The 15754-nt window shown below is 43.5% G+C and overlaps 2 protein-coding genes across 2 annotated transcripts; both read right to left on the bottom strand.

Moving 5' to 3' along the window:
* Positions 1–3077: 3077 nt before the first annotated feature.
* LOC121548572 (BTB/POZ domain-containing protein 9-like) lies at positions 3078–8162 on the bottom strand. Its single transcript, XM_041860044.1, has 11 exons — positions 7976–8162; positions 6588–6806; positions 6023–6386; positions 5524–5791; positions 5145–5364; positions 4340–4459; positions 4140–4249; positions 3782–3971; positions 3555–3662; positions 3374–3452; positions 3078–3279 (listed from the first exon to the last, which is right to left on the bottom strand). The coding sequence occupies exons 2-11, from the start codon at positions 6773–6775 to the stop codon at positions 3100–3102; spliced, it is 1827 nt and encodes a 608-aa protein (XP_041715978.1). The 5' UTR covers positions 6776–6806; positions 7976–8162; the 3' UTR covers positions 3078–3099.
* Positions 8163–9348: 1186 nt separating this feature from the next.
* LOC121548571 (lactoylglutathione lyase) lies at positions 9349–14778 on the bottom strand. The gene is made up of 6 exons (XM_041860043.1): positions 14630–14778; positions 13786–13868; positions 13085–13225; positions 10105–10172; positions 9893–9982; positions 9349–9730 (listed from the first exon to the last, which is right to left on the bottom strand). Exons 1-6 carry the CDS (start codon positions 14696–14698, stop codon positions 9639–9641), a joined length of 543 nt encoding a protein of 180 aa, XP_041715977.1. The 5' UTR covers positions 14699–14778; the 3' UTR covers positions 9349–9638.
* Between the last annotated feature and the right edge of the window lie 976 nt (positions 14779–15754).

Here is a 15754-nt window from a genome sequence, read left to right as displayed (position 1 = left end):
ACCAACATCTACAAAAGAGACATCTTCTGAAAAGAAATACCACTGTATGGTAATGGCAGTGATATAGAATAACACAAAAGCAACCGCCAGCAATGATGATATAGTACAGACAGTAATGGCAAATACAATAAACAAAATGCAATCAAAACTATTCAGGAAAGAGAATGGAAAATATACACTGCTTAAAAAAATAAAGGGAACACTAAAATAACACATCCTAGATCTGAATGAATGAAATAATCTTATTAAATACTTTTTTCTTTACATAGTTGAATGTGCTGACAACACAATCACACAAAAATTATCAATGGAAATCAAATTTATCAACCCATGGAGGTCTGGATTTGGAGTCACCCTCAAAATTAAAGTGGAAAACCACACTACAGGCTGATCCAACTTTGATGTAATGTCCTTAAAACAAGTCAAAATGAGGCTCAGTAGTGTGTGTGGCCTCCACGTGCCTGTATGACCTCCCTACAACACCTGGGTATGCTCCTGATGAGGTGGTGGATGGTCTCCTGAGGGATCTTTTCCCAGACCTGGACTAAAGCATCCGCCAACTCCTGGACAGTCTGTGGTGCAACGTGGCGTTGGTGGATGGAGCAAGGCATGATGTCCCAGATGTGCTCAATTGGATTCAGGTCTGGGGAACGCGGGCGGGCTCCATAGCATCAATGCCTTCCTCTTGCAGGAACTGCTGACACACTCCAGCCACATGAGGTCTAGCATTGTCTTGCATTAGGAGGAACCCAGGGCCAACCGCACCAGCATATGGTCTCACAAGGGGTCTGAGGATCTCTTCTCGGTACCTAATGGCAGTCAGGCTACCTCTGGCGAGCACATGGAGAGCTGTGCGGCCCCCCAAAGAAATGCCACCCCACACCATGACTGACCCACCGCCAAACCGGTCATGCTGGAGGATGTTGCAGGCAGCAGAACGTTCTCCACGGCGTCTCCAGACTCTGTCACGTCTGTCTCGTGCTCAGTGTGAACCTGCTTTCATCTGTGAAGAGCACAGGGCGCCAGTGGTGAATTTGCCAATCTTGGGTGTTCTCTGGCAAATGCCAAACGTCCTGCACGGTGTTGGGCTGTAAGCACAACCCCCACCTGTGGACGTCGGGCCCTCATACCACCCTCATGGAGTCTGTTTCTGACCGTTTGAGCAGACACATGCACATTTGTGGCCTGCTGGAGGTCATTTTGCAGGGCTCTGGCGGAGGTAGCAGTCCTGCTGCTGGGTTGTTGCCCTCCTACGGCCTCCTCCACGTCTCCTGATGTACTGGCCTGTCTCCTGGTAGGGCCTCCATGCTCTGGACACTACGCTGACAGACACAGCAAACCTTCTTGCCACAGCTCACATTGATGTGCCATCCTGGATGAGCTGCACTACCTGAGCCACTTGTGTGGGTTGTAGACTCCGTCTCATGCTACCACTAGAGTGAAAGCACCGCCAGCATTCAAAAGTGACCAAAACATCAGCCAGGAAGCATAGGAACTGAGAAGTGGTCTGTGGTCACCACCTGCAAAACCAGTCCTTTATTGGGGAGGTCTTGCTAATTGCCTATAATTTCCACCTGTTGTCTATTCCATTTGCACAACAGCATGTGACATTTATTGTCAATCAGTGTTGCTTCCTAAGTGGACAGTTTGATTTCACAGAAGTGTGATTGACTTGGAGTTACATTGTGTTGTTTAAGTGTTCCCTTTATTTTTTTGAGCAGTGTAGATATGAGAAAGATAATCTGCTTTCTACTTACAGTAATTTACTTTAAGTCAATGTTCATCCCTCATGCAATAGCAGCAATGTGAAAATATCAAAAGGATTGCTCAAATCTACACAAAAGCTACCAAAATAGCAAAGAAGATACAAGGAAAAAGAATGAGAGAGCAATATTAAGAGCCAGGAAACTAAGAAAGAGGGAAAAGGTGAGGGAGGATAGCAAGCACAGCATTGATAAATCGTTGAGCCAAAATACAACTTCAACAAATCAAACCACACAAACAAAATCATTGACAACTGAGCGGTAAACACAAGCAGCAATTAAAATGTTACTCAAAAGGTGAGGATTACAATAAAATGACAAAAACAAATCCATACATCCAGCCATTACCAGCACTGCAGTTTTCCTGTGTTAGTAGACCTAGACAACATCTTTCTTACAGTAAATAAGGGGAACAATAAAGTGCCAAATATAGTTAAGACACTGCAAATAAACCATAAATATCCAATTTTCTAAGCTCCATTAGATCATTTGGTCCACTCTCCCTGCCTCCGAATTTACCAAACAATTTGAACCGAGACATTGAAGTGCTGCTCAGCCATACTAAGTCAAGACAGTAATATTAGTATTTTAGCCCAAGGGGGGGTGAAGTGAATGAATTTAGCAAATAAAAACCATAGGTGAACATGATAATTCTAGTTAACCAACAAGTGCAAATAAACTACTTAAATAGCATAGAAATTATAATGAATGAAAATGTCAAAAATATATTCAAGTAAAAACTTGTTCCAATTGTGATTGTTCATTTTTCATAATGAGAAGAAAATAATTGATTAGATGATATTATTGCCAACATCACTGCTGTATTCCATTGGTTAATCTTTGGACGAGCAGTACTGCTTGCACCTCCACTGTCTGGATAGCACCTGGCCCATAGGCTTTGAAAAGTGCCAATTGAGTACCCTTAAACCGGCAGCAAATGTGAGCCAATATCTTCACAGAAAATGCATGGACAAATTTACTCCATAGCCTTTTTTCCCATCATTGCCTATCATTTCAGACAGGGAGGACCGTATGAGCGCCCTAAAAAGCTGTTCATCATTGCAATAGAAGCCAATCTTTGTTATCAAAATGGATTGTATGCTTAGCAGCATTTTAGCAGTGCATCCTGTGTGATAGATAAAGGCTGTGCAAAATGGTGGCCTTGAGGGTTTCTCCTTTTCTCTCTCTCTCTCTCTCTCTCTCTCTCTCTCTCTCTCTCTCTCTCTCTCTCTCTCTCTCCTCTCTCTCTCCCTTTTCTCTCTCTCTCTCTCTCTCTCTCTCTCTCTCTCTCTCTCTCCCCTCTCTCTCTCTCTCTCTCTCTCTCTCTCTCTCTCTCTCAGAGGTGGGGTTGTGAGGAGGTGGAGGATGAGGATGAGGAGGGGAGCAGGCTGTGGGTACGGGAGGGCCGAACACGTCTGGGGTTCTGGGACGTGGAACTGGACTGCTGCCCAGGATTGCCCTCTTTCAGCTCCATGTCAGACTGGGCCGGACACTCAAAGTGGACACAATGGAACACCTGAAAAACAAAGAGAAACGGGGAATGAGGAAAGGATATAAATACAAAAATGACAGCAGATAAAAAAATGACGGCGTATGCGCAATCCTCTCACCTCGTTCGCGGAGTTGTGAGTTCCCACGATGCGGATAAAAGAGGCAGGCTGCTTGTCGAATTTGAGCGTCTGCCACGACCTGTTGAAGAAAAACAAGACTGTTAAAAGATCTCAAATGGCCAGATTTGTACAAAGATAATCTGAAAAGAGTATGGGAAAGGGAGAGACTTGGAGTTCTTACCGACATGGCACCTTGGTGCGGTCCACCACCTTTGTCCACTCCTGCTGATTGGTGGAGACCTCAATGTAGTAACTGTAGGATCGCTCATCACAGTCCCACAGCAGCAGTCTGTCCAGATAGAAGAAAATAATACAATTATTAACATGAAAAAATGTATCAACTGTGCAGACAGACACAAAGCAAGAGTGAAAACGCATGCCCACACACACAAACAAACACGTAAACACCTTAAGGAGCCTATAGAGTAAGGCTGAGCCAGTTGAATGACGATGGCCCCAGAGCCCAGCTGGTGACAGGTGTAGCCAGAGTCCCAGTCGTAGTTGCGCGTGTCCCCGTTGAGCAGGGCGTTTCTGCTCCGACTCACCCCCTCGATGACACTGGAACAGGCCGCGATGGTAGCCACGTTCTCATTGGGGACTGCAGACATTAAAGTGATGGGAGAGGATTGGGTGAGAGGAGTTTTGAGATATTTATTTATGTTAATCAGAGCAATTTAAATATGTATAAATGTAGTCTAAAATGTTGATCAATGTATTTAATGAATCATATATAACACTGGTATAATGGTTGATATTCTTGCCTTACCGAGAATACCTTTTTCCAGAGTGAAGGAGTGGTGTGTGAACATACACTCCAAACTAACTAGATGGAAGACCTTGTTGACAGTGTTGTGCGTCCCTACAATGCGCACGTACCTGGGACACAAGGACACAATCAAGCCTATGTTGTGGAACCAGAAGTCAAAATTGGTGCCAACCATGAGAAAACCATAGGTAAAGATTTACCTGGCCACACGTGGTGTAAAGAAGAGGTTCTGCCAAGAGCGACACAGATACTTGGAATGGTCCACAACACGCACCCAATCCAGCTCATCCATGGACACTTCAATGTAGTAGGAGTAAGACCTGCTCAAATACAGAGAGAGGGTGATGGACCATACATATCCCAGTTACCAAAGGGCAATTCCACAGTAACAGAGTGATACTGCGACTCCGACTTTTCACCAAACAGTGCAGATGCAAAGTTTGGTAACAGAATGACAGCACAAGCAGCACAAACCGTCATTTGCATCTGCACTGTTCTTCAAGTAAATGTGTTTTTGTAAAATTTTATGTGGAAATTGTTAAAAGCAGTCATTGCGCTTAGAGTTGTATGACTTCTTTAATTTTGCAATCATTGGTTTTTGTTTACGTTTGACATTTGTCATTTAGCAGACGCTCTTATCCAAAGCGACTTACAGTAGTGAGTGCATACATTTTCATACTTTTTCTGTTTGACATATAGCATCCCTCTGTTACCGTGAAATTGCCCCAAAGCAATGTTGAAGAGTATCTCTATCATTATGATTGTAATGTGATATCAACATTACTGCAATATACAAAACACTATGAAAACATTGCTCATCAGTTGAGCGAAACCTTCAGAGAGAAAGGACTGTGCGTGTTTGATTGACTACAAGGCAGTAAGACTGATCAAAATCACTGATCTGCAAATCACCTTGAATCCCAAATAACTACTGTATGTGATGAAGATAAGCGATTGTGCCTTGCTCAAACTGATCCCCTAAAACACAGTGGATGTCTCTCTCACCGGCTGTCTCTGTCCCAGAGCAGGATGCGGATATGGTTGAGGATGTAGGCCTGGCCCAGCTTAATCTGGAGGCCAGCGCAGCCGTCCTCCTCTATGGGGTGTCTGGAGAAGCCGTGGTCCAGGTCGTAGTTCTGGGTGTCTCCGTCCAGCAGCGCTGACTTCAGCTCTCCCTTCACCACCTGGGCCCCGTATTTCATAGTGGCAATATTCTCCTCTGGGACTTTAACACACAAAGGCATCACATTGAATACATATCTCTCACACACACACACACACACACACATGGAATTCAGACACAAACAGAGTACACACACTACCACTGACATAAAGCTATTAGTTGCTGACTACTAGAACAGGACCAGCAGAGACTGAGACCCACTGAGGATGCCGCGGTAGTTTAGGTCCATGTCGCGGCTCTCTGAGCGCGTCTTGATGGCGTCCAGCAGGTCGTCTGGGCTGAGTAGTCCCGAGGGACGCACCACGTTTAGCATCTCCGTCAGACTCATGAGCGGCAGCCGCACGGCCGACATCACGTCCTGCGTGGCGCCACCCTCGCCGTTCTGCCGGCACCAGCAACACAGCGCCTGGAAGATCTCCTTCTCGCTCGCCGCAAACGAGTCCCTCTGTACCACAGTCAGCAGAGCAGTCTGCACAGAGAGGGGAGAGGATAGAAGCAGATTAATTTAAGACTACTTCTTTTGATTGTCATCTGGGTCTTGTTCATTAGGACACACAATGAAAATCGTTTGAAAACATTTTGTAACGGAAAACAAAATTTAGCATTACTTATTGGACAAGTCCAGGCAGTCCCCTTCCTGTTTCAGTCCACGTTCTTCCGTTAGTTACTAATGAACGTGAACCTGCCTACTCCCACTCACCTTGGACAGTGTGAGGAAGCCGTCCGAGGCCAGGACCTCCGGGGCGTGCCGGTCCATGTAGGTGCAGCATGCTTCACTGAGCGCACTCAGAGAGTACAGGCTGGCCACGTCAAACACCAAACACACGTTGTGTGTGTGCAGGATGGTGCGCAGGAAGTCTGAGGTGGAGTCCTCTAGTGGCTGGAGGCCGTAGCGGTGGGCCAGACCCAGGAAGTCCAGCAGCACCTCCTCGCGGGCTGAGCTGAGGCTAGCCCGGCCCGTGTAGAGGTAGTGGAGGAGCATGGAGAAGGCCTCGGCTCGGGTCTCCTCCAGGGTCACCTCCGCCTGCGGCTGGGACTCCTTCATCCCCCCATAGAGCAGAGCTCTGGGGAAAAGGATGTCAGACATCTCATAGACTGTTACCTAGTCCTCATTGAACACTATCACCTAAAAACAGGGAATACTTTAAGGCTCAAATTGAATTGCCAACTGCCCGACAGTGCCAGTCATCGGACATTTCATGGGAAGCCAAAGACCTCATGCACTGCAAAGAAGAACAAGACAAAAACCATTCAAACAGGTGTACCTGAAGTAGTGACCGCGTGCTGCCAAAATGACCCTATGGGCCGGGAAGCGTTTCTCCTCCACAATGAAGGTGACATCACTGTACTCTTCACCTGGAACCAAGGCGCCCAGCTGCTCTGACAGCAGGTGGATGTGGTCAATCTCTGACACAGAGGCCAGAGGACGCAAAGGATGGCTGTTGCTACTCATTGTGATTTGACTGGGGGCGTTTCACTAACATCTGACACAAGAAAGGAAAACATAGTTTGACAGCCTGGGGTGTAATCATTATACTTCTGTTGCAAAACATTTTGTCTGTTGCAAAACGTTTTGCAACAGAAACTGTTTACTCCAAAATTTGGAAAACGCAAACAAGAGTTTATATTGGACAAATTAAATTCCTCCCATAGAGAATGGGCCTCTAGTGGCAAAAAGCCTGTTTTAGCATGGGCCGCACCATTGAGGACTTCCACCATTTTGAAGTAGTCAACTGGTGGCCTGGGATTTTCTATGGGTTAAGGAAGGATCACATGATTCCATCCAGGTCATCAGGAGGGATCAGCCAATGAATTATACTTGTGAGCAAACATTCCATAACTGCAGGTGGCCAACCTTGGCTTTATACCTGTTCAAACAGCACACTACATGTGGTAGAATGCACCCTTTCAGTTTGTTTGCCAACTCATAGAAGTAGTAGAAGAAGAAAATTGACTACTTCAAAATGGAGATGGCCTCAATGTCGCTGCCCGTGCTCTCATAGACGTCATAATGGAAATGATGGGATGCTTTCTCTATCATTTTCTTTGGTCCCTCCCTATTTCCTTCCGTTTGGTTATCAAACGGTTTCCGTAATGGATACACCCCTGGTTAATGGATGCCATTGAAAATTGTCAGTGCACACAATCTCAAGTACATAGACAGCGTTTAGCTATCTGTAGACATAACTAGCTGGGTAACGTTATCTACTGTGTAATGCAACAATGACATTGTCCATTTAATAGGTATCTAGATAATTAAGCAATACGGTATATGGCCTATATACCACGGCTAGGGCTGTTCTTACCACGACGCACCTCGGAGTGCCTGGATACAGCCCTTACTGTGGTATATTGGCCATTTAGCTACCACAACCCCCCGAGGTGCCTTATTGCTATTATAAACTGGCTACCAACGTAATTAGACCAGTAAACATTTTTTTTGTTCATACCTATGGTATACGGTCTGATATGCCACGGTTTTCAGCCAATAAGCATTCAGGGCTCGAACCACCCGGTTTATAACCAGCAATACACCAATCATCTAGCTAGCTAATCAATCAAGAATGTGAGACTATCCAGCTTATGTCAGCTAGCTGTATGATGCTGTCAAAGACACAACCGCTTGGGTTTCACTTTCACGCGTGTGACATACCAGCACAATAAGCGTATCTAGCTATCCCCTTTCGTTCTCCCTTCCACGAGAACTATTCCTTGACGTTATTTTCCCCTTTATTCAATCAAAATCGTTGGAATAAAATGACCTTATTGGCAAGTTTGCGTGAAAAATTAAATAATTTGCAAACGGACCGCAAATATTCCACCATCACAAACACAACTCGATTGGGTCACAACCCGGATGTTTTTTGGGTGGGAAGAACGGTACTGTTCAAAGAAGAAACAGCGCCCCTTGTGTATAGGAGGAGGACAAGCCGTGTATATGGAGGTGGTGGATCTGACACTGATCTGACACTTGCAAAAATGATCAACAATATTCATATGTATTATAATACAATAGAATAGAAAATGTTACACATGCCATGTAAATCTATACAAGAACTACTGATGCTATGGTTACTTCTTTCAGCAGCTATGGTTTTCTGCAAGCCTTATTTTCCAGTGTCCCTCATATTTTACTGTGGAAATTGTGCTGATGAGACAAAACATAAACCTTGGTGAGCCGTTTGTGGTGTAAATCCAAGGGGATCACTACAAATTGAATAGAAAGACAGAGGAGTCAAAAATATGAGAGGATGATCCACATCTCTATTTATTGCAAATATGTTTACCAGGCTGGGATCATATCAATCTCAGTCGGACCACATTAGGAGCAGTTATTTACCCTGGCGTTAGTTAGTCATCTTCATTGTCAGTTTATCCCATCTGATAAGTTGCGTCAATTCAAATCTGGTATTGGAACAAAAAGAGGTCAATACACGTCTTCTAAAATAGACTAGTATTTTAATTAATGCAAAACACTTCAATGGTAAATATGATGTTCGTATATACAGGTTCACTGAAATACCACGCAGGGCAGACAGAGAACTGGTCCATTGTTATATGTTCTTCTTTAAATACTCTGACAGAGATAGTTCCTGCTCCCTGCTGGCCTATCAGAGTAGAGACTGAGCGTGGTTTAGACTTACTCAGCCTATCGTTGGCGCACAGGCTGGTCCCAGCCCCTTGGCGCTTCACTGTTGCCAGGCATCAGTTGTTTTGCAACTTGTCCAGAGAGTCAGCACCCATAGACACAGTTTTCCTGTACTTTCCCACCCTAACTATACTCTTTGTACCTATGTCCTTGGACAGTTCAACAAAGAGGCAGTGTGAGTCACAAGCCTTATCTCACCCTACTCCCTAACAGCTCCTCACATTAATCACAGCTTGTTATGTTGGCCAATTTATATCAGTACAGTACAAACCTTTTATGTTTAATCATTAATGCTTTCTTATTAAGCTAACAGCACATCTAAAATATAAGAGAATAATTTCCCACACATCCAAACATATCAAATCAAATCAAATGTTATTGGTCACATACACATTTTTACCAGATGTTATTGCGGGTGTAGCGAAATGCTTGTGTTCCTAGCTCCAACAGTGTTGTCTCTGTATATTACGGCTATTCCATCCTTTGTCTTGGGTGTCCACAGTACAGCGGGAACCTGTATGTGATTCCAATCGTAAGCAAACACTTCATCTTCACTTCTTAATTTCCTCACGTAACCCCCTTTGTTACCTCATTCAATTTCGCTCTTATTTTTTAATTACATCCTTTTCCCAAACCCAGTCAGTTTGTGCTGGCTCAGTTTGCCTCCCTATGATGTTAAGGAGAACATGTTGTTTGGGCTCAAAATCTCAATCCAGTATCCATCAGGATCCTGTATGAAGGCCAATCCCTTCATTTTACCTGTGTGGAAAAATAAAATAGAATGTTGCATTTACAAATTGAGAAAATACAAATTAATAGTCAACTGTAATATACTCTATACACAAATGTGTTTTTCACAGAGACCCTAAACATAAACACAAAATAATTGTGTGAGAGGGAAAAGAAGAGTAAAAAATATACCATCATCTGGTTTCTTAACAAATGTTACTCCTTGTTCTTCAAATACTTTGCAGGCTGCATAAACATCAGGTACAGCAATGCCAATGTGCCCTGTATGATAGAGAAAGTGGAGTGGGGCAATTTAAATAACGTGGAATTGCCTCATGGTTGAACAACACAATGGCTGTACTACTTTCAAATTTTGAATTAAAAAGATAATATCATTTTCTCACCAAAACCCCTTGGTTCAGAGTTTCCGTTGTGAAGAGACAATTTTTCATCTGACTCAGAGCCCCAGTTGCTTAAATAGAACAGAGAAGAGAGAAAGGTCAGGTGAGAAATACAGTATATCATCTTCACCATCATGGTATTGTGACAGGGTAGGAACCATAGTTTCGGTCCATGTTTCCGAGGAGAAAGTAATTAGTGAAGAACATCAAACAGGTATAGAGAGAAATAGTAATGGCGTCTTTTTGTAGGCACCAACTCCGCCATGGTTCGTTGGACAAAGCCTATGAGTAAAATGAATGGAGTTTTTGGAGGGTTTTTGGATAAATGCAGAAAATAAGGTCTGTGGAGATGTTATACGTTTTGTTCTATGAGATAATCTTCATCAACTAATGTCATTTTTTGTAAATTTTGAAGAATTTATGTAATAATAAAAAACACATGAATCCCATAAAGGCATCATAATTCATAAAGGTAATGTTAACTGACTGATATTATCTCATGGAAGAAAACGTATAAGATCTCCTAAGCCTGTGTTAACCTCAGACCTCATTTTTTGCATTTATTCCAAAAGCTTATTCTATCCCCATTCATTTTTCCCATAGGGATGGCTGAACGAACCAGAGGTAACTTATTTCTGGGTTTTAGGACTACAAGCTGGCAAACTCTATAAAAACACCCCTTCTTAAACCTGCTCAGATGAGAGCTTTGTCAAGATTTTCTATTATACTGACAAGATAGTCGAGTGACCGCTCTAACAATGGAAATACATGTCCTCAAAGATGGACGGCAGGCTGGAGGAGGCTAGATAGGGTGGGACCATTCTAGCCAGGGCCGTCATTCACCCCCAAAATCTGAGTGGGGACAAAGTATGTGAGGATTGCTGGGGGTGGTCTGGAGAGGGGCTAGGCCCTCGGCCATTAAGTTGGAGAATTTTGCATTTTCCAAACACCTTAAACAGCTTTTTCCTGCAATGTCGAGCCATAATCATTATGCTTAAATCTATGTAAAAAATATGTTTTTCTGCATATCTAAGCATACCTCTTAAGCTGCCTGTATCCTCCTGACTGGTGGTTAAACAATGGACCTGTATCCTCCTGACTCTCTGCTAAAATCTGGGTAAAATATTGAAAGAAATGTGAGTCTTATTCAGTTCATTTAGTTATTGCTAAACCTTGCCAGCAGGCATGTCAGCTAGCTACTCTAACTTGATTGATAGCCTGAAATGGCTTCTTGGTAGCTTGTTATGAAGTTGGGAGGTTGGGAACCTATCTGGGCTAGCTAAAACCAACTTCATACAATTGCTAAGTGGCTAGTAGTATTACAGAGAAAAAACAAACATTTATTTTTATATATTATTTAAACAGGACAAATCTGAGGGGACACGTGACCCTGTGCCCTCTATGGGCATAACACCTCTGATTCTAGCCAATGAGAGGGCAGATATTAGTGTAAACAACAGGTACAACTCCGATATAAAGTACTTTTCTTTTTCAAAGTTGCCGAGATGCCACGTGCCTCCACTTATATCAGTACATTCATAACAACCGAACAATTACGAAACTTTTATTAGATCAAATAAGCCTCAGGTAGCAAATTAGCAATTAAATGTTTTGTTGACCAAATTCGACACTCTCTCATTGGTCACCATACAAAAATTCCTCACTTCGTGGTCTTATTTTCATTGTCAAACTTTGGGCGGAGTAAACCCTCTCGCTTCGCCTCTTCCTCTCTGGCTTTGTCCTGAAGGTCCAGTGTAGACTCTGCTGTGTTGTTGCTGTGCAAGTCTTTGTAAGTGCAACCATCTTAAGGAACATGCAGCCTTGAGAAATGTTTGGGGTATGGTGTAATGAGAAGGTTTGTTTATTTCCCTATATCAGTTTTTATTTATATACAGTACGTTTGATCATTTTATTTATATAAGTTTTGCCAACGCAGTAATGTATTTTGTTTTCAGTTGTTTTCAGTATTCCGTGTGTTTTGGTCCGTTTATGTGAACTCGGTCAAGTCTCTGAAAGCACAGTTGTAGGCCAACTTCAACAAGTGTTAGGGCTATCTATCCAGTAGAAGTCATGTATTTGACAGTAATCCTGTTTCAAACAAGCAAACGTGAACTTGAATCATCTATACTTTTTTATTTGTTATATCTGCCTTCGACTGTTCCCTATAAATGGGCATAGAACCTGTGGTTTGATTAGAACAATTATTTATTAGATTTAATCATGTACTATTAGGCTACTGATTATTTCTCAGTATCAACTTGCGAGCTACTCATTGACAGCACACAAACTACTTATAGCTTGCCATCGACCTGTTAGAGACCCCTGGTTAGATGTTACCGGATCATCTCATCGACCTGTTGGAGACCCCTGGTTAGATGTTACCGGATCATCTCATCGACCTGTTGGAGACCCCTGGTTAGATGTTACCGGATCATCTCATCGACCTGTTGGAGACCCCTGGTTAGATGTTACCGGATCATCTCATCGACCTGTTGGAGACCCCTGGTTAGATGTTACCGGATCATCTCATCGATCTGTTGGAGACCCCTGGTTAGATGTTACCGGATCTTCTCATCGACCTGTTGGAGACCCCTGGATTAGATGTTACAGGAACATTTCATCGACCTGTTGGAGACCCCTGGATTAGTTGTTACATGATCATCTCATCAACCTGTTGGAGACCCCTGGATTAGATGTTACAGGATCCTTTCATCGACCTGTTGGAGACCCCTGGATAGATGTTACATTTTACATTTACATTTTAGTCATTTAGCAGACGCTCTTATCCAGAGCGACTTACAGTTAGTGCATACATTATTTTATGTTTTTCATACTGGCCCCCCGTGGGAATCGAACCCACAACCCTGGCGTTGCAAACACCATGCTCTATTATATTCCATGTTTACAGGGCACTTCATAGCTCGACTAGCAGATCTGGAATCTATGTGCTTGTGTGTGCTGAGGTTTTAAGTGGGTTGCCTACTGTGTGAGTTCGATGGTGGCTCGTCGAGAGAAAGTCCATGCTGTCCTCTCCTTTACATCTGCAGGGATCTCCTTCTTTTCCTCATAACCCAGGAAGTAGAGTGTGAAGAGCATTGATGGGAAGTCTATCTTCTGCAGCAACCTGAGGCAAATAGGAATCACAATTGGGGTGTATTCATTATGCCGATTCTGTTGCAAAACGTTTAGCAACAGAAACCATTTACTCCAAACGGAAAACGTTTTGCAACGAAAATTAAACTTTCTATTCGACAAATTCAGGTAGGTCCTTCCTCGTATCGTTCCATTTGCAAAAACGGTAAATGGTTTCCGATGCAAGACGTAATGAATACACCCCTGGTTCAACTGGTGGGACAACTGGAGGTGAAGATAGAGAATAAATCCCCCGAAAGATCGATGAAACAGTCACTACATCACACACAAAATCAGAGGTTAATTTATTCAAACTCTGAAGCACCCAGGAGATTAAGCCAATCACTCTACATATAAAGCCAGGAGCTAAAATATATAGGGGCCCCAATAACCACACAGGGAGAAGCACATGCAGGAATCAAGAGCAGTAATAGTCATAAACATTTATGAATAACTATTTTTTGTTAAACAGAGTGAGACATCTTCTAGAGGGGTAGGGTACTAGGCCTGAAGCCCCTTTGTGTGTGTGTGAGAGAGCAGTGTGGGACTCACGTCATGCCCATGATGCGGGTGTAGAAGTCTAAAGACTTGAGAGGGTCTTTTACCCTCAGCATGGTCTGCTGCATCATGTAGTCCTGAGGAGAGACATGGGGAGAGAGAGAGACAGGGGGAGACAGAGAAAGGGAGACGGGCGAAAGAGAGACAGAGAGAGGGACAGGGGGGAGAGAGAGAGACAGGGGGAGACAGAGAGACGGGCGAAAGAGAGACATGGGGAGAGAGAGAGGGCGACGGAGAGTGATAGAAAGACAGGTGGAGACAGAGAGAGTGTGTAAGTGGGAGTATCGGGCGAGTTGTCAATTGCGAAATATGTCTTGACCCATTTTACATTTACATTTTTGTCATATAGCAGACGCTCTTATTCAGAGCGACTTACAGTTAGTGCATACATTATGCCCTACCAACTGAGCTACATCCCTGCCGGCCATTCCCTCCCCTACCCTGGGCCAATTGTGCGCCGCCCCATGGGTCTCCCGGTCGCGGCCGGCTACGACAGAGCCTTAGACCACTGCGCCACTCGGGAGACCCCTGTCCTCTCAGCTATGTTCTCAGTTTACAACTCTAGAAGATAAGTTAGAACTCAAACTAGAGGCAACACATTACTCTGTATAAATAATGGCATTCTAAGGCCTGGAACTAGAACTACTATGGCATTTGCTAAAGGAGCATAGGGCTTGGCTATATAGCCTACAACTAACATCGCTGAGGGGGACTCTTGCTCAACAACAGGTTTGCTGAGACAGACTGTCAATCACATAAAATAGGCGTACCGTGAATAAGTGATACATTAATGCTAGCCTACATATTCTATTTTGCGCTCCATCCGCGTGACACTCACCTGGGTGATAGGGTCCCCTTCTTTGCACGCTGCGGACACAGCCTCATCTGTGAGTCCGTTGTCTGTCATTTTGCGTTGAAAGACCCAACTGACAGTAGGCGAATTCACAGGCCGTTTGAGTAGCTTGGGAAAGGCACTCCTAAAGCCGACTGTGGCAAGTCGAGACAGTTCACAGCATGACACTCCCTAAAGTTGGCAGGTAGGAGGGGTTCACAAAAATGTTGAAACGAAAACACTGGAGTTGTGTAAAACTAATGTGTGTCAAGTATTGCAATGGAGGCTACAACTGGCAGCGTACTCGGTTTTATGTTGTGTATATATATAATCTATGGTTTTATGTGACACATAATTCCTCACAGTGAAGAGAGTAGTGTAGAAGGACCTATGACCATTTGTAAATAATGATGTTGGAACTATAATCGTGTGAAAAAGCAGCCCCCTACAATCCCCACTGTTAAAAGTGTAAATAATGTGGTGGGCTACACATAGAAATAAAATATAGTGCTTACACTGTATGGAAGGCTGAATAGAATGGAATGAATGGTTAGGTAGGCATGATGTAACATGCTATATAATAATAGGGGTAATAGGCCTGCATCCTACTTTCTTTTGTATTTTGATAATAATAAAAATAAACACCTTCCTTTATTGCTAGAATAGCATAGCGCTATGAATTGTGACTGTCTAACCTCAATCAATCACTCAATCAAATTGTATTTATAAAGCCCTTTTTACATCAGCAGATGTCACAGTGATGTCACAGAAACCCAGCCTAAAACCCCAAACAGCAAGCAATGCAGATGTAGAAGCACCTAACACACTTTCTTAGAATAAGAAACCTCTCTCTCTCCCGCTTGCTCTCTCTCTCTCTCTCTCTCTCTCTCTCTCACACACTCTCTCTCTCTCGTATTCTCTCTGTAAATCATTACTGTAGACAGTCAGACAAATAATACGTTCTGGTGCAGACTAGCTTGACTTTCTATGAGAATACATTTAGCTACAATCTGCAATTTGCTATAGTATTTCATGTTGTCTGTGGGTGCAGTTCTATGAAAAATGGGCCAGTGGGATTTATGGGCCACAGGTTTATTATCTAATAACTGAATCAAAATGACGAGATGATCC

The sequence above is a fragment of the Coregonus clupeaformis genome, chromosome 33, assembly GCF_020615455.1.
Source record: "Coregonus clupeaformis isolate EN_2021a chromosome 33, ASM2061545v1, whole genome shotgun sequence".
In the NCBI taxonomy this organism is placed as follows: Eukaryota; Metazoa; Chordata; class Actinopteri; order Salmoniformes; family Salmonidae; genus Coregonus; species Coregonus clupeaformis.
The sequence above is the reverse complement of the archived record's forward strand: the minus strand, read 5'-3'. Positions and strand labels throughout refer to the sequence as shown.

Excerpts from the sequence above, each read along its gene's own strand:
- LOC121548572 (XM_041860044.1), bottom strand. The coding sequence starts at position 6,775 with ATGAGTAGCAACAGCCATCCTTTGCGTCCTCTGGCCTCTGTGTCAGAG. Across the intron at positions 3,972-4,139 it reads TCTGGAAAAAGGTATTCTCG|TCCCCAATGAGAACGTGGCT; the intron begins GTAAGGCAAGAA and ends TAATGTCTGCAG. Across the intron at positions 3,280-3,373 it reads CTCACAACTCCGCGAACGAG|GTGTTCCATTGTGTCCACTT; the intron begins GTGAGAGGATTG and ends TTTGTTTTTCAG.
- LOC121548571 (XM_041860043.1), bottom strand. The coding sequence starts at position 14,698 with ATGACAGACAACGGACTCACAGATGAGGCTGTGTCCGCAGCGTGCAAA. Across the intron at positions 13,226-13,785 it reads ACCCGCATCATGGGCATGAC|GTTGCTGCAGAAGATAGACT; the intron begins GTGAGTCCCACA and ends TATTTGCCTCAG. Across the intron at positions 9,731-9,892 it reads TGTTAAGAAACCAGATGATG|GTAAAATGAAGGGATTGGCC; the intron begins GTATATTTTTTA and ends TTTTCCACACAG.